Source organism: Mobula birostris, chromosome 23 (assembly GCF_030028105.1).
Source record: "Mobula birostris isolate sMobBir1 chromosome 23, sMobBir1.hap1, whole genome shotgun sequence".
NCBI classification, from domain to species: domain Eukaryota; kingdom Metazoa; phylum Chordata; class Chondrichthyes; order Myliobatiformes; family Myliobatidae; genus Mobula; species Mobula birostris.
In genome coordinates this window covers 15,443,410-15,462,696 of record NC_092392.1, presented here as the reverse complement: position 1 = coordinate 15,462,696, position 19,287 = coordinate 15,443,410, and the positions used below count along the sequence as shown (strand labels likewise).

Sequence of the window (19,287 nt, the reverse complement as noted above, 5' to 3'; positions counted from 1 at the left end):
CATAATAGAAGTAAATTATGATATCCTTAGAAAGAATGAAGTAAACACCTTTACAATGGCCAGTTTCCATGCAGTAAATTCTGTAGTTTTGGAAGTTCACCCATCAGGGATTCCCAACTTGGGGTCCACGGACCCCTTGCTTAATGCTATCGGTCCATGGCATAAAAAAAGATTGGGAGGCCCTGGTAGATCTTAATATATCCTAGATATCTTTTTAAAACTTTTTACATTAAGGAAATAGACAGCTAATGCTTAAGCAATGACCTTAATTAGGGTAGGTAATTTATCAGCTTGGCATGACTAACAATAATTTCTCCACATTATCAGTTTCACACCAGAATATTTCCCTGGCTAAAATAAAATAGAAAATTATGCAAATAATCAGCAGCCCAAGCAGCAGTAATAGCCAGTGAAAACAGTGTAATGCTTCATATCAATGATAATTAATCCAGTGACCATCTTATGGCATTTATTTTTGGATTTATCCTTGAATAAAAATACCATCTTCACATCTACCCTAGCAAATGTCCTCTTATCCATAGAAGAGACCCAGTTAGCTGATAAGTACTTCCAGCATTTTTACTAAGTATTAATGTAACAATATTTGTTACAACCATGCCAGCAGTGTCACAATTGTATATGGGAAAATGCTTTAGAAAGTGTACAAAACTTTTAGCATTGCTTTCAATAAGTGACAGTTTGTAGTTTATAACCAGGCCTAAAGTCATAATAATTACAATTTGACAACAACTAAACTGAATTCTGTTTGCAATGTAGCATAGATCATTTATCCATTCAGACAATTTATTCTCAATGTACATATCTGTTATTGTGATTCCCAAAATAATGATTTTTTTCCTGTCTAATATCTTAGAATATGGAGTGGGAAGCTTAGTTCTTCAATGAATAAAGAAAAGTCACAGCTTTTTGGACAACTGTAATAGAAATTTTACAGTAAATTGAATTGACATTATTACTTACATCTTTCACATACATGAGTAAAAATCTGTACATTACGTCTCTGTCTAAATGTATAATGTGCAATTTATAGTAATTTGTAATAAATAGTGTGTACAACAGGACAGAAATACAATTGTTTCAGTGTGAATTAATCAGTCTGATGGTCTGGTGGAAGAAGCTGTCCCAGAGCCTGTTGATCCTGGCTTTCATGCTGCAGTACCATTTCTGGGATGGTGGCAGCTGGAACAGTTTGTGTTTGGGGTGTCAGTGTGATTGGTTTGCAACTGCTCTCTGAAACAGCCAAACATACTGAAGCAACAAGACAAGAAAAAAAGCAGATAAATGATGTCCACACCTGGGTTGGATACGACAAAGGAACATAGAATCCAGTTGCTCTGTAAAGTTGAATCAGCAACTTATTATGCGTCAAAGCATGACGCAAAAGGAAACCTCGATGATTATAACCACTGAAGGATGTCATTGCCAAACAGGGTCTGCAGCAAATGGTGACTGAACCACCACAGGACCAATTCCAATTTGAACTCATTCTCATCAACCTAACTGCTGTAAGAGGTGATGGTATTGGCAAGAGTGATCATCGTAAACTCCCACCTTCCTGCTGAAGATGGCAAATATTTTGTTTTGTGTTTCTGTCATTGTACTCATGGGATAGATTCAGGACCTACCTACCGACTTTGAACCAGGCATCCATGTGGCTCCATGATTAGAATTATAAACTGTCAGAACCTGCAATCTTGTGAACAAAATGTATCTTACACTCAGTCACTAATGAGTATAAATCAGGAAGCCAGGATTACCACTACATGTTCTTGAACAGCAAGTATAAACCTGAAACCAAACTCCAGTTTAATATTCATACCGACTTGGGGGAACTTGGACAAGCGATGCGGCAGATTGTAACACTGAAACAAAGAGCTGTTGGTCTCCCCTCTTGTTGTGGTGGGAGCGATATCTCTCTCTCTCCCTCGTTAGTGAGAGAGAGAGAGCCTGTCTGGGATGTCAAAGTGTTGGGATGGACAGTAGTTTTTGATAGACTCTAGCTCATGGTCATGGGGGGGTGGGGGAGGTATTGCTACTGCTTCCATGGTGGATGGTGGGGGTTGATGCTTTTGATAGAGCAAGTGGAGAGAGAGGACGGGTAGGGGAGAGGTGAGGGGCTAGGGTTGATGCTGCTTGTGTGTGGGAGGGGTGGGGGGCTTCGGGGTTCTGATGTTTTCTGTCATTCATTCTTTGTTTTTTTCTATTTCGTGGGTAACTGTAAGTAAGGAGAAAGTACAAACTCTTTACAAACAGTGGTGGAATTGAAGCTGGGTCACTGGCACAGTAAAAATGTTACACTAGTTGCTATGCTACCATACCGTATGATGAGTAATTTTCTGTACAACACAAAATGAGTAGAGTTGTTGACAGGAAGATAGTCATAAGATATTGGATGAATTGATCACTTAGTAAAATGGGCAGAGAATTAGTGTAGAGAGATACTTGTTAGTCAGTATGTACATTGTGGGCCATATGACCTGTTTTTGTATTGTATGACTCTGTAACTCTTTATAACCTCATTACTGTATGATTGGTGGCCAAGCTTTAATAAAGTTCCAGACCACTTTAATCTCAGGTAATTTTTTAATATCTCACGCAAGTCTTTGGTAATTGATGACATTTTAATATGTATTTACACTTTGCAAGCTCAGGACCCTTTTCTACAGGAATGGACAATTGAATATATCTGGTTACAAGTATATTTTGCAATGAAATTTTATTGCACTGAACAAATTCAGGCTGATTTCTCACACAAATAATGTTTGTTTTAAGTTGCTCCATTTAGCTTTTTCTCACTGTTCAAGAGATATGAATAAAGTTTTGTACATAACTTGCCTGGCATAGTTAATAAATTTTAATGAGCAGCATATTACCTCATTTACTCTTGTGTATATTTCTTCAAATGATGGGTCCTCTCCACCCAATAACCGTGCTCTGTTCGCATTTGAAGGATCTACTAAAATCTTCTCAAGACTTTGGACTTTGTCTTGACACTGAATAAGCTGCAGTAGAAATAATTATAAAGATTGTAAGAGTTAAACAAAGTTTATATAGACCAGCATCAGGAATGTGACTCTTTACTTCCTAATCAGTACATGAAGATACTGATTTGCAAACATGTGTATTGATAAAGAGGACACATTTCGCTACACTAGTACTGTTATTCACTGTGAGAATAAATTATTAAGTTAGTATTTCTTGCCCAACATTTTAATCTGTCAAGAATTTTCATTCTATTAAAGAGTAAATCAAATGTCAATAACCTGGATTTTAGACTCCAAAAAGGTCAAAGTTCAAAGTAATTTTATTATTAAAGTACATATATGTCACCATGTACAACCCTCAGATTCATTTTCTTCTGAGCGTACTCAATAAATCCATATTAGAATAATAACCCTAATAGAATCAATGAAAGACCGCACCATCTAGGGCTTCCAACCATTGTGGAAAAGCCAACAAACTGCAAACACAAAAGAAATAATAATAATAAATAAATAAATAAGCAATAAACATGAGATGAAGTGTCCTTGAAAGTGAGTCCATAGGCAGGAGGAGTCAGTGTATCACGCATTTACGGAACGTGAGAGGTTGCAGCTGCTCTTTGAGTTTCTCAGGGTGCTGCTGCTGAGGTTCTGGGTGCACTTTAGTCTCGGGCTCCTCATATATGGGCACCCAGTTCGAAAGGGGGCAGGGCGTGAGGAGGATCTCCTGGTGGGCTTGGTCCCGGGCCTAGACAAGATAGCCATTCACGGAGACGGAGCAGGCGGTCTCGGCAGGCACACCGGGGAACTTCCGTTAGCAGTGGTTCCCCCGTGGTATTGACTGTTTTATAGACGGTAGTAACCATATTTTGAGTATACTTACTGTCTTTGTAAATATTAATTGTCTGTACATCTGTGTATATGTGTTGTAAATAAACTTTTATAGTTTTGTTAAATAGAAAGAAGTGAATCCATAGGTTGTGGGAACATTTCAATGATGGGGCAAGTGAAGCTGAGTGAAGTTATCCCCTTATCCCCTTTGGTTCAAGAGCCTAATGGTTGAGGGATCATAACTGTTCCTGTACCTTCTTCCTGATGGCAGCAGCAAGAAGAGAGCATGTCCTGGGTGATGAGGGTTCCTGATGATGGATGCTGCTTTCCTGTGACAATGAGGGTTCCTGATGATGGATGCTGCTTTCCTGTGACAATGCTTCATGTAGATATGCTCAATAGTCAGCAGGGCTTTACCCATGATGGATTGGGCTGTATCCGCTGCAGTTTGGAAGATTTTCTGTTCAAGGGCTTTGGTGTTTCCATACCAGGTTATGATACAGCCAGTCAACAAACTGTCACTACACACCTATAGAAGTTTGTCAAAGCTTTAGATGCCATGCCGAATCTTCATAAACTTCTAAGGAACTGGAGTTCTTCTGTGCTTTCTTCATAATTGCACTTATGGGCTGAAGAGCTACAGAACAAATATATCCATGCCAATAAAATAGACCATGTTACTTCCACTTCTGTATAATTGTCAAAGAGCTACCTCAGATCATGTTCCTAAAACTACCAACAATATCTTGTAACATCTAAATGTGACCATCTCAATATCTTTGTGGTTAGCTTCCTTTTATGCTGCCTAACTGTTAACTAAAACTTTAATGCCTGTATCTTAACTCACACTATGTTACATTCACTCCACATTCATGCACTGTTGACCAATAGTACTTTGATCTATGATACTTAGGTTTTAAAATTTTCTATCTGGTTTTCAAATTCCTCCATTGCCTCATTTTGTCCTTCTCTGTAATTTCCACTGCTACCGTGCACCAAGATTAATATTTACGCTAGAGCTGGTCTCTTTGCTCATCTTCAAGTATAGTCATTCCTTTCCTTCATTGTGTTTGGCTCGAAACGCTGGAATTTCCAAAAAAAAAATCTTAGTCTCTGCACTTCAGTTTTTGGAAGACTCGTTAAAACTTTAATCAAATGTAATGTCATCTGAAGTAATCAACTGAAGCAGTTCAAGAAGATGGCTCCCATTAACATCTCGACAGCAATTAAGGAAAGGAAGTAAATTCTGGCAATGGCAAAAATCTCCAGTTTGGCTGGGTGTCAAGTTTTGTTTGATCACATTCTTGCAAAATGACATGTGTGTTTCATTCTGTTAAAGATTCCACATATACGAAGGTTGTTGATGATGATACATTGTACTCTTTTCTCTTATTTTCTGTTGAACACCACATTCATGGTTAATTTAAAAACGCAAACAACAGGAATTCTGCAGATGCTGGAAATTCAAGCAACACACATAAAAGTTGCTGGTGAACGCAGCAGGCCATCTTCACTCATCTTCCTTCAGTTAGTCCTGATGAAGAGTCTCGGCCTGAAACGTCGACTGCACCTCTTCCTAGAGATGCTGCCTGGCCTGCTGTGTTCACCAGCAACTTTGATGTGTGTTTCATGGTTAATTAACTATTTTAGAACATGGAAAATCATTTAATCTATGTTTGTCCTAACCTAACAACCGATTTCTAATTCTATATTTTTAGCAATATTTTCCATTAAATGTTTCAGCGTCTCATTGTACTAGACCTGGTATCGTGGAACAAAATATAATTATTTCACGATCTCGTGAGACAACTCGAAACAGCGAATATCATATGCTTACATTTACAGTTTGTTGGAAAGAAGAATGGATTCAAGGTTGATATTTTAATGTTATATAAGAGTAATATGAATTCATAAAAGCAGATCTAATGATGGAAAACTAGAAAATTAAGTTAAAGTATTGGTTAGTCAAAATGCAGTGGCAGACAATTAAAGGGATTTTTAGAAAAAAACAATAGATTCAAATGAGAAAGAAGGGTTCCTGTGGGAGAAGACACCATATACAGTGGTGCTAGAAAGTTTGTTACTCTGTAGAATTTTCTGTTTCCGTATAAATATGACCTAAAATGTAATCAGATCTTCACGTAAATACTGAAACTAGATAAAGAGAACCCAATTAGATAAATAACACAAAACATTATACTTGTTCATTTATTTAATGAGAAAAATTATCCTATATTACATGTATTTGTTGGAAAAAGTATGTGAACCTCTGGGGTAGTGTCTTTTGCAAAAGTTATTTGGAGTCAGGTGTTGCAATCAATGAGAGGAGATTGGAGGTGTGGGTTGAAGAGGTGCCCTGCCCTATAAAAAAAGACACACAAAGTCAAGTTACTGACAGAGCCTGCTCTTCTCAAGAAAGAGAATGTGCACCATGCCTTGATCAAAACAACTTTCAGAGGACCTTAGAAGAAGAATTGTGGAGATGAATGAAGCTGGAAAAGGCTACAAAAGCATTTCTAAAGATCCACAGTAAGAGAAATTGTCTACAAATGGAGGAAGCTCAGTACTGTTGTTTCTCTCCCTAGGAGTGGGCACCTGCAAAGATCACACTAAGAGCCATAATGTGCAATACTGAAGGAAGTGAAAGAGAACCCAAGGGTAACAGCAAAAAGACATATAGAAACTCTAGAATTTGCTTAAGTGTCTGTTAATGTGTCCACTACAAGAAAAATACTGAACAAGAATGGTGCTCATGGAACGACACCATGCAGGAAACCACTGCTCTCCAAAAAAATTTGCTGCAGTCTCAAATTTGCAAAAGACCACCTGGATGTTCTACAACATTTCTGCGACAATGTTCTGTGGACAGATGAGACAAAAGTTGAATTTTTTTGGCAGAAATGCACATTGCTATGTTTGGAGGAAGAAGGGCACTGCACACCAACAGCAAAACCTCACCCCAACTGTAAAGTATGGTGGAATGAGCCTCATGGTTTGGTGCTGCTTTGTTGCCTCAGGACTGGACAGCTTGCAATCATTGAGGGAAAAGTAAGTTCAAAATTGTATCAAGACATTTTACAGGAGAATGTCAGGGTGGCAGTCCATCACCTGAAGCTTAATATAAGTTGGATAATGATCTGAAAGACCAGAGTAAATGAACAACAGAATGGTTTACAAAGAAGAAAATTTGTGTTTTGGAATAGCCGTGTCCAAGTCCTGACCTTAATCCTACAGAAATGTTGTAGAAGGACATTGAAGCATGTAGTTAATGCAAAGAAGCCCACCAACATCCCAGAGTTGAAGCAGTTTTGTAAGGAGGAATGGCATAAAATTTCTCCAAGCCGATGTGTAGGACTTATCAATAGTTACCAGAAACGTTTGGTTGAAGTTATTGTTGTACAAGGGGATAACACCAGTTACTGAAAGCAAAGGTTCACAAACTTTTTCTAACAAATACATGTAATATTGGATCATTTTTCTCAAAAAATAAATGAGCAAGTATAATGTTTTTTGTGTTATTTGTTTAATTGGGTTCTCTTTATCTAGTATTAGGACAGGTGAAGATCTGATAACATTTTAGGTCATACTTATGGAGAAATAGAGAAAATTCTACAGGGGTCACAAACTTCATAGCACCACTGTACATGGTAAATTAAAATTTTATATATCGGACTTGAAAGAATATCATATAATTGTGTAAATGTGTTAGAAGATGAGACATAATATAAAAACAGGAAAGAATGGCAAAAAGAATAATAGGGAAGAATGTTGTAGTATGAGATTAAAGTAGCCAGAAATACAGTTCTAGAACTGTTCTAGAGCTATTTTAAAATGCCTGACTTCTGTTCCTTTTTTCTAAGTTTCTGGGATTTTGCAGGCTAATTTGCAACATTGCACACTTCTCTATAGTTATTTAATTCCTCTGTTAATACACAACCTGGAGAAGTGCATTGGGATAGTTGGAAGATCCATCTAAAGTCCAGTGGCATCACTGTTCTAAGAATTTCATTGTCCATAAGTTTTGTCTTTAGCAACAAAAATTTAAAAGAAAATCTTCTCTCAAACAAACAGAAAAATAATATTTCTCTTCATAGTTTAAAAAAATTTCAAGGGGAACATCTCAAGATATTAATTTTCAATTAGAAGGAAGTGGTCTTGTAATTTATTGGCATCTCTAGAGACCAAAGGAGCAGATGATATTAGTTTATTTTATTGCCAAATAAATCAGGGTACAAATAAATTTCTTGCTTGCATGAAACTCACAAAGTAAACAATATAATAAATACAGCAATAGTGTGGTGACAAACACAAAACACCAGAATAGTGCAAAGATAGTAGGACGATCAGAAAAAGTGCAAAAAAGAAATGTTTAAGTGGCATTAAGAGAAAAACCCAAAACAAAATAATCAAGTGAGGGAAAATTAAGTGTCTGATAATGTAGCAGCACCACTTGGAAGAGGATGTGAAAGAATTAGTGTTTAATGACCAAAAAATCCTCCCAAGCAAAGAAACACTTTCCCCAACCGCCAGCCCCAACCCAACACACTCTGAGTAATCGGTCAACTATGTTAATTGTTTCTTCTGGATCTGTGACACCATGACTCAGAGGGCATACTTTCAGCAAGTTTCCAACAAATAAAATTCTTCAGTGCTCCAATATACATGACCACTCTAAAGAAGGGCACTCACTGTAACTGTAATCAAAATTGCAATTTTTGTGGCATTTTTTTCGGGTGACATGTCTTAACAAAAGCAGTGACAATATAACCTAGCTGAATAAAGCATCTCATGGAAGCTGAGCACCAGGATGCATATTTGTTAGTCACCACCAAGTGATTTTCCATTTTGATGATCCAGCATTGTAGCAGATTTATAAGCATGGCATTGGAGAAAGGGCTTCCTGTGCTTATCCTCTGATCCATCAAGCATGGGTCAATGTGATCGCCACCAATCACATTTTTTCAGTTTTCAAACTCTGCATGAGCACTCTCTCTCCAAGCACTTCCATCTCTTTATAACACACTTCTACAGTAACACCTTCACTTTCAGTGTCTTTCCATTTTCACTGTTAACATCTCTATCCAGGAACCCCTTCTCACTTCACACTATCATCCTTACCCCACTTTATTCTTTCATCAGTCGGTGTGGTAGCTACATCTCCACGATCAATAATTCATCTTTGCTTACCACTTAAACATTCACCGCAGCTGAGACAAGTGGCACTGTTTTCCCATATAAAGTCTCAGCTGCAGTAGAAAGTTCCAGACTTTAAAGGCCGTGGAACTCCTGGGAACTGTTGGCCAACGGCAAGCTATGCTTAATGGAAGGCAAGGGTGGCAGCTCATCCGAGTCAAATATCTTCAATATTTCATGCACTTGGGCAAATATTCAGGGAGCTTCACAACCAATTTTTATGTTTTTTCATTGTACCGCTGCTGCAGAACAATGAATTTCACAACATATATTGGTGATAATAAATCTGATTTTGATTCTGATCTTAAAGCTCCACCATGAAGATGGTGACCTGGGAATGTCCAGGCTGTGATTGTCGTTGACTTTTGTTTTGCCTTCTTGCTTCTGGGTCCTTTTACAGCATTAAACTTCTTCAGGGAATCACTACAGAATAGGATAGCCCACCTCTGGATGCATTTTGTTCTTGACAAGCAGCACCATGGATATTGGCAATCCATTTGAGGTAGACAATGAACAAGAAGGTATTTACATTTGATGAAACGCTCAGGACAAGTAAGTATTTAGTGGTAGGAATAGTTCAGGAAGGAATTCAGCAGAGGGTAAGGTCTGTGAGAATGACAATAACTTGTTGATCACAGACAAGGAAAAAATGTACGTTATTCATATCAGGATTTAGAAGATTGTTAAGGACTGTTAGGACTGTTGGTAACAGCAATAGAGTCTGTTCCAACTCATGTGGTGCCTTCATGTACAACAAGAACATTGTAATTTACTTTAGAAGTGCGGCACTTTCAGAATTCTGCAGCTGAGTACTGCACATACCAATCTTCATAAAGGGATCAGAAGTGGAGAGAGTGATCAGCTTCAAGTTCCTTGGTGCCAAGATCTCTGAGGATATAAGCTGGTCCCAACATATTGGTGTAGTTATAAAGAAGGCAAGACAGCGGCGATACATTATTAGGAGTTTGAAGGGATTTGGCATGTCAACAAATACACTCAGAAACTTCTATAGTTGTACCATGGAGAGCATTCTGACAGGCTGCATCACTGTCTGGTGTGGAGGGGCTATTGCACAGGACAGAAAGAAGCTGCAGAGGTTGTAAATCTAGTCAGCTCCATCTTGGGCATTAGCCTACAAAGTAACCAGGAGATCTTTAGGGAGCAGTGTCTCAGAAAGGCAGCGTCCATTATTAAGGACGTCCAGCACCCAGGGCATGCCCTTTTCTCACTGTTACCATCAGGTTGGAGGTACAGAAGCCTGAAGGCACACACTCAGCGATTCAGGAACAGGTTCTTCCCCTCTGCCATCCGATTCCTAAATGGACATTGAAGCTTTGGACACTATTTCACTTTTTTTAATATACAGCGTTTCTGTTTTTGGACTTAAAAAATCTATTCAATATATGTAATTGATTTACTTGTTTATTTATTATTATGTTTTATGTTATTTATTATCATTATTATTATTTTTTTCTCTACTAGAATATGTATTGCATTAAACTGCTGCTGCTAAATTAACAAATTTCACGCCACATGCTGGTGATAATAAACCTGATTCTGAGCTTTACATGGGAAGAGTCACTTAGCTGTGGTGAATGTTTAAGGTGCAGTCATGCAGATTCCACCCATGGTAGCAGCGTACAAATTAAATGTGACTGTTCTGGTAGCTGATAAGGTGTCGCCTCCTCTGCTCAGAGTTCTCAGTCTCAATCAACCAGAAGCTACTTGTTTTGAGTCTCTCAATGGTCCCCATGCTTGCAACAACAACCTTCCACCTGCTAACCTAAGGTCAATAGAGGAACATTTATAAAATCAGCTGGGTTGATGGGGAAGAAATAAATGCAGGATAATTATTGTGTTTAGAGATAAATGAATTTCCTTTTCTCATATTTGACACAGGGTGATTTTATTGCAGTTTCTAATTTGGCATTGCCAATGAGTCTTTGATGAATAGAATAATTTTCATGTTTCATCATGATGGATATAGAAACGAATTTGCCAAATCAGGGCTCCAGAATCACTGATATATTCCTACCCCACACATTTCTTTCACTGCAATGTTATATGATGATCATCTATCTGCCTTCACATCCTAGCCTTCCTTGTCAAAATGAAAACAGCTGCTCCTTCTCTAAATGCAGTCATCTTTGTAGAAATAGGTTGTGCAAGTTACATTGTCTATATGATGGGGGCATATTACAGATGAGATTGTGAACCTGTCAAGTGACCTGATTGTCTATTTGAGCATTGTTAAGTTGTACTCAAAATTGCTTGGTAGTACTGAGGCTTTAATGTTATCTGTTACATATAACTAAGCTGAAGATTGCTGGTTGGTAAATTAATTAGCTACTGTAAATTATCCCTTGCGTAGGTGGGTCATAGAAATATCAGGATCAAGTTTAGTGAAAAAGTTATAGGGAAATCATTTGGGGAACTGTTCTGAGAGTTAGCATTGGCACAAAGATCTGGATAGTTTCCTTCTACACAGTGAGCAATAATATGAAATAAATATCAAAACAGGGAGTATTACAGTAGTCTTTCTGGAAGAATTAATGAGTTGCTTTGTATTACTGGCTGGGTATCCCTCAGAAACTGGCCAGAATCTGTTCCTGTGTTTGGATATTACAATGAACTGAATACTGTGCTCACTTTGTCCATTCACAAAGGTGAATGCCTGATGTTCTGGCAATCCTTGCAACCGTATGTGTACAGCAATGATGATACAGACTCAACAACTTCTCTTTCAATTCTACTCACTTCCTCCATATTAAAGATGCAGCAAAGAGAACTTGCATGGATTCATCAAAGTTGCTGGTGAACGCAGCAGGCCAGGCAGCATCTCTAGGAAGAGGTACAGTCGACGTTTCAGGCCGACACCCTTCGTCAGGACTAACTGAAGGAAGAGTTAGTAAGAGATTTGAAAGTGGCTCTAGGAAGAGGTACAGTCGACGTTTCAGGCCGAGACCCTTCGTCAGGACTAACTGAAGGAAGAGTTAGTAAGAGATTTGAAAGTGGCTCCCACTTTCAAATCACTTTCAGTCGATGTTTCAGGCCGAGACTCTTCCTTCAGTTAGTCCTGACGAAGGGTGTCGGCCTGAAACGTCGACTGTACCTCTTCCTAGAGATGCTGCCTGGCCTGCTGCGTTCACCAGCAACTTTGATGTGTGTTGCTTGAATTTCCAGCATCTGCAGAATTCCTGTTGTTTGCATGGATTCATCTTTGTTCTAGATTTATTTGGGATCACGTCCCCAATTGTTTCCAGTACATTGACAACTACACTGGTGCAGTATCCTGGACCTATACAGAACTTGAAAACGTCATCATTTTTGTTGTCAGCTTCCACACTGCTCTCACATTTATCAGAATCAGAATCAGGTCTAATATCGCTGGCATATGTCGTGAAATTTGTTTTTTTGCAGGAGTAATATATTGCAATACATAATAAAAAAACTATAAATTACAATAAGAATTATATACAGTATAAATATATATAGTTGTATGGTATTTATTTTATTTCTTACATCCAAGGGAGTAAAAGTCCTTATGTTGTGTCTCCGTCACGATGTACAAGCAATAAAGAGGGGAAAATGTGGGAGGATATTGCATAAACACTAAGATTGTATACATAATTGTTTTGCATAGTCAGATCAACAGTCAGATGTGCAATCAGATTAATGTGTATTAATAAATCTAATAGCCTGGTGAAAGAAGCTGTCCCAGAACCTGTTGGTATTGGCCTTAAAGCTGTGGTACCGTTTGCCAGGTAGTAGCAGCTGAAAAAGTTTGTGGTTGGGGAGGCTGGAGTCCTTGATGATTCTCCGGGCCCTTTTTATTCACATACTGCTACAAATGTCCTGAATAGTGGGAAGTTCACATCCACAGATGTGCTGGGCTGTCTGCCATACGCTCTGCAGAGTCAGTCAATTGAGGGTAGTACAGTTCCTGTACCAGGTGGTGACACAGGCAGTCAGGATGCTCTCAATCGTGCCCTGAGGATCTGGGGACTCATGCTGAGCTTCAGTCATCTGAGATAAAAGAGACGCTATTGTGCGTTTTTCACCACACAGCCAGTATGTACAGTCCAGATGAGATCCTGGGTGATGTGTATTCTGGGGGAACTTGAAAGTACTCACCCTCTCAACTACAGTCCCATTGATGTCAACAGGGGCTAGCCTGTCTCTGTTCCTCCTGTAATCCACGATCAACTCCTTCGTTTTTTTGACATTGAGGGAGAGGTTGTTTTCTTGGCACTACATTATTGATAAAATAGATGGAGACAAGAGGGTATACAGGAATGAGATATGCAACTGGTGGAGTGGTGTCACAGCAACAACCTTCCATTCAACATCAATAAGACGAAAGGGCTGATTGTGGACTTCAGGAAGGGTAAGTCGAAGGAACACATACCAATCCTCATAGAGGGATCAGAAGTGGAGAGAGTGAGCAGCTTCAAGTTCCTGGGGTGTCAAGATCTCTGACGACCTAACCTGGTCCCATCATATCGATGCAGCTATAGAGAAGACAAGACAGTGTCTGTACTTCATTAGGAGTTTGAAGAGGTTTGGTATGCCAACAATAACACTCAGAAACTTCCATAGATGTACTCTGGAGAGCATTCTTGCAGGCTGCATCACTGTCTGGTATGGCGGGGGGCTACTGCACAGGACCAAAAGAAGTTGCAGAGGGTCGTAAATTTAGTCGGCTCCATCTTGGATACTAGTCTATAAAGTACCCAGGACATCTTCAAGGAGCGGTGTCTCATAAAGGCAGCATCCATTATTAAGGACCTCCAGCACCCAGGGTTGCCCTTTTCTCACTGTTACCATCAGGTAGGAGGTACAGAAGCCTGAAGGCACACACTCAGCGATTCAGGAACAGCTTCTTCCCCTCTGCAATCCGATTCCTAAAGGGACATTGAACCCTTGGACACTACCTCACTTTTTTAATATATATTATTTCTGTTTTTGCACAATTTTTAATCTATTCAATATATATATACTGTAATTGATTTACTAATTTATCTTTACTTTTTTTCTTCTATATTACGTATTGCATTGAAATGCTGCTGGTAAGTTAACAAATTTCGTGACACATGCCGGTGATAATAAAATTGAAGAGAAGAAAGCATAGTGAGGTAGTGTTCGTAGACTCATTGTCCATTCATAAATCTAATGGCAGAGGGGAAGGGATGAAGCTGTTCTCAAAATGTTCAGTGCATGTCTTCAGGCTCCTGTGCCTCCTTCTTGATGGTAGTAATGAGAAGACAGCATGTCCTGGGTGATGGGTTTCCTTAATGATGGATGCCACCTTTTTGAGGCATCATCTTTTGAAAGGGTCTTTGATGTTGGGAAGGCTAGTGCCCATGGTGGAGATGGTTGAGTTTACAACTTTCTGCAACTTCTTTCAAACCTATACAGTGGCCTCTCCATACCAGACTTTGATGCAATCAGTTAGAATGCTCTCCATGGTACATCTGTAGAAATTAGCAAGTGACATACCAAGTCTTCTTAAATTTCTAATCAAGTATAGCCACTGTTGTGCCTTCTTTGTAATTGCATTGATATGTTGGGCCCAGGATAGACCCTCAGAGATGTTGTCACCCAGGAACTTGAAACTGCTCACACTTTCCACTGCTGATCCTTCGATGAGGACTGGTGCGTATTCCCTTGATTTTGCCTTCCTGAAGTCCACAATCAATTCCTTGGATGTTGAGTGCAAGTTTGTTGTTGAAACACCACTCAACCAGTGGATCTATCTCGCTCCTGAATGCATCTTCTTCATCACCTGTAATTCTGCCAACAATTGTGTCGTCAGCAAATTTGTAGATGGCATTTGAGCAGTGCCTAGCCACACAGCTCTGGGTGCAGATAGAGTAGAGCAGTGGCATAAGTACTCATCGTTTCTCTGACCCCTGTTCCTTTTCTGGATTTCTCAGTCTCCATCTCAGGAGGTCGACTAACAAGCCCACAGACTCCCTCTAGTGCCTTTACTATACACACCATAGCCCTGTTTCCTCTAGCGATGCCGTTTCTGTTTTCCAGTTTCGTTGTGTCCATCACATATGTAGAAATGGTGAGGACTTTCATTTTGGTGTCTCCAAAATGTCCTTTTCCTCTTAAAAACATGTTTTCCTCTTTGCCTAATGGATGTATCTCTCAACCACAATTGCTTAATTTTCTGAATATCTGCTGCCGACCGCAGATGCTGCTTTATTGGCCTAGTTTGTCCATCATTTCTACTTTTGTTTCATGTGTTAGGAAAGTTAGGAAAGCCAGCTACAGTTCAAAATCCCCAAGATTTCTTACATTGGCTATTGAAGACAATGGAGAATGTGAATGACTAGCAATATGGGGTATTGGTAACCTGCATGTTGTAGTTATTTGCTATAGACAAGGAGATGTCATTGTTAATTAATTGGAAAGAGCCAGGCACAATGAAGATAAAAGATCAATTTGACAGTCAATGCATGGACTTTCACTAAGAGATCAACAACTGCTTGTGATTCAACAATTTTGCAAAGACGGATTTAAATTGTCCAGCCTCCCATTGGAATTTTGGCAAAAGAGAAGAAAGTCTAAGTGTAAACAATAATTGACAAATGAATTAATCTGTTCCATTTCAAACCAATATGAAAATGTCACAATTTGGCAAATTTCTTTAAGGAAAGCTGTTCAGATTCTTATCAATCTGAGAATTATTTATTTTGAATTTATGCTGATATATTTCAGCTTTCAAAATTAACCTGGCAAGCTTTACACATTTTCTTTCCTATATTATAACTCTGCCAACTCTCAAGTGGTCACAGACACACACAGAGAGAAAACAATAAGGTCAATGGAACAACAAAATCATACTGTAGCAGAAAGGGCAAAAGAAAATGTCAAATATAATTAGAGATTTGGTTCAAAGTGTCATTCCGTGGTGTGCAATACTATTCTCTAATTCATGCTGCACTATGGAAATGAGTGTTAATTTTTACCCATGATAGGCAGTCTAGTCATAAGATTAGTGGCCGGACCAGCACAGGTAAGGTAATGCACTGGCATCTGTAAGATAATCTAATATCTGTTCATGTTTCATCCTCTAAAATTAAAATCTATACAATTAAAAGTACAATAGCAGTTATTTATATATTGCATTTTATTGATTCTAGAAACATTTGTATGAAGCCGTATAATGGACCTCCAAATTGTAGCGACGAATGCCATGTCTTTGGAGGAACTGAAGGAAATTCACATTAGACAGAAAATGGTGTTAGGTAAACTGATGGGTCTGAAGGCTGATAAATCTCCAGGGCCTGATGGTCTGCATCCCAGGGTACTTAAGGAGGTGGCTCTAGAAATCGTGGACGCATTGGTAATCATTTTCCAATGTTCTATAGATTCAGGATCAGTTCCTGCGGATTGGAGAGTAGCTAATGTTATCCCACTTTTTAAGAAAGGAGGGAGAGGGAAAACAGGCAATTATAGACCAGTTAGTCTGACATCAGTGGTGGGGAAGATGCTGGAATCAATTATAAAAGATGAAATAGTGGCATATTTGGATAGCAGTAGCAGGATAGGTCCAAGTCAGCATGGATTTACGAAGGGGAAATCATGCTTGACTAATCTTCTGGAATTTTTTGAGGATGTAACTATGAAAATGGACATGGGAAAGCCAGTGGATGTAGTGTACCTGGACTTTCAGAAAGCCTTTGATAAGGTCCCACATAGGAGGTTAGTGGGCAAAATTAGAGCACATGGTATTGGGGGTAGGGTACTGATGTGGATAGAAAATTGGTTGGCAGACAGGAAACAAAGAGTAGGGATTAATGGGTCCTTTTCAGAATGGCAGGCAGTGACTAGTGGGGTACCGCAAGGCTCGGTGCTGAGACCGCAGGTATTTACAATATACATTAATGATTTAGATGAAGGGATTAAAAGTAACATTAGCAAATTTGCAGATGACACAAAGCTGGGTGACAGTGTGAAATGTGAGGAGGATGTTATGAGAATGCAGGGTGACTTGGACAGGTTGGGTGAGTAGGCAGATGCATGGCAGATGCAGTTTAATGTGGATAAATGTGAGGTTATCCACTTTGGTGGCAAGAACAGGAAGGCAGATTACTATCTGAATGGTGTCAAGTTAGGAAAAGGGGAAGTACAACGAGATCTGGGTGTCCTTGTTCATCAGTCACTGAAAGTAAGCATACAGATACAGCAGGCAGTGAAGAAAGCTCGTGGCATGTTGGCCTTCATAACAAGGGGAGTTGAGTATAGGAGCAAAGAGGTCCTTCTGCAGTTGTACAAGGCCCTGGTGTGACCACATCTGGAGTATTGTGTGCAGTTTTGGACTCCGAATTTGAGGAAGGACATTGTTGCTATTGAGGGAGTGCAGCGTAGGTTCACTGGGTAAATTCCTGGGATGGCGGGAATGTCATATGTTGAAAGATTGGAGCGACTGGGCTTGTATACACTGGAATTTAGAAGGATGAGAGAGGACCTGATTGAAACATATAAGATTATTAAGGGATTGGACACGCTAGAGGCAGGAAACATATTCCCGATATTGGGTGAGTCCAGAACCAGAGGCCACAGTTTAAGAATAAGGGGTTGAGGAAAAACTTTTTCAAACAGAGGGTTGTGGATCTGTGGAATGCTCTGCCTCAGAAGGCAGTGGAGGCCAATTCTCCAGATTCTTTCAGGAAATAGTTAGATAGAGCTCTTAAAGATAGCGGAGTCAAGGGATACGGGGAGAAGGCAGTTACAGGGTACTGATTGTGGATGATCAGTCATGATCACAGTGAATGGCGGTGCTGGCTCGAAGGGCCGAATGGCCTACTCCTGCACCTATTGTCTATTGTCTACTGTCTTACAATTAGCTAATGCCAGCGAATCTAATCCAGGACCTTACTATATGGTTTGTAATGTGAAATCCTAGAACCTACTTTAACGGGGTGGGATGATTGGGTCTTTGATATCAACCACTTAGTCACAATTGAGATACAGTCTTCTGATTTCTAATCACAACACTTAACTAAACATTTTTTTTTTAAAAACTCACCTAATCTCACTGTTTTTTGCATAGCAGCTGAGTGCAGTTAGCAGAGCTGCTGCCTGACAGCTCCAATGTACAGGATTTAATTCTGACCCTTGATGCCATCACATATACTTTCTGTGAAGGTATTTCCCCGAGATACATAGTTTCTTCTCACATTTCAAAGATGTATGGATTTGGTTGATTGGCCACCGTAAACTGTCTGAAATGTGGAGGGTAGAATCTTGGGAGAGGGGGAGGTGAGACCAATGAGATTGTGAGAGGAATAAGTTATAGAGAAAATTAATTAGTAGGAGAAAAGGATTGTCCTTTAACCTGCAATAAACTCAATGGGCTGAAATGTCCTTTGTTGCTGTCTGGAAATCTACAGTATACCTTTGCTTGCACCACTTCAATAACTAGAGTTCAACGTCAACATTGGCAATGAAGTGCTTTGGTATAGGATAGAAAATGCATTGGAAGACTAGTCCATCATTTGATTGTTGGTGAGAAGAGATGAACATAGTGGTGACAAAAGTTAAGCAGAAAACAGGTCTGCTATGAACCAATGCTACTGAATCAAAGTTTGAGTTTTCTCTGAGTGATGGTCACCCCACAGTTTTATTCTATGTATTCATATGCTCTGAAAAATGTCTCAATGCAGCAGAATAACATTGAAATATGCAGAATAGACATTTTGATAACCCTGTTGCTTATTGTGTTTTACTGCCTTTCTGTTTACTTTTCCTCTTTTTAATGTATTTTCTATCTGACAATTTTATTACTAGTTGTAAACACAAAATAATCTGCAGATGCTGTTGTCAAAGGAACACTCACAATGCGCTGGAGGAACTCAGCAGATCAGTCAGCATCAGTTGAAAAGATTAGTCGACGTTTCGGGCTGAAACCCTTCGTCAGGACTGAAGGAAGAACTTTGGGGAAGGTTTGAAGAATGCTGGTAGTTGAAAAAAACAGTAATTTGAAAGACAAAGGGGTGGGGGAGGGAAGCACAGAGGTGATTGGCAGGAGAACAATGCGAAGTAGTAGAAGGAGGTGGAACTATGAGGGAAGTGATGTGATATAGGGATAGAGGAAGGGAGGGGGAGGGAATTACTGGAAGTTGGAGAATTCTATGTTCATACCAAGGGGCTGGAGACTACCTAGACGATATATGAGGTGTTGCTCCTCCAACCTGAGTTTAGCCTCATCATGGCAGTAGAGGAGGCCATGTATGGACATATCGGA

The 19,287-nt window shown here is 39.4% G+C and overlaps 1 protein-coding gene across 2 annotated transcripts in view; it reads right to left on the bottom strand.

Annotated features, from left to right (window-relative positions):
• Window positions 1-19,287, bottom strand: part of ccdc146 (coiled-coil domain containing 146) — a 125,010-nt gene that overhangs the window by 10,328 nt on the left and 95,395 nt on the right. For both annotated transcript variants that reach the window (XM_072241620.1, XM_072241621.1), the window contains one exon: window positions 2,895-3,023. In XM_072241620.1, coding sequence (XP_072097721.1) covers window positions 2,895-3,023 — 129 coding nt within the window. The remainder of the gene's footprint in view (window positions 1-2,894; window positions 3,024-19,287) is intronic.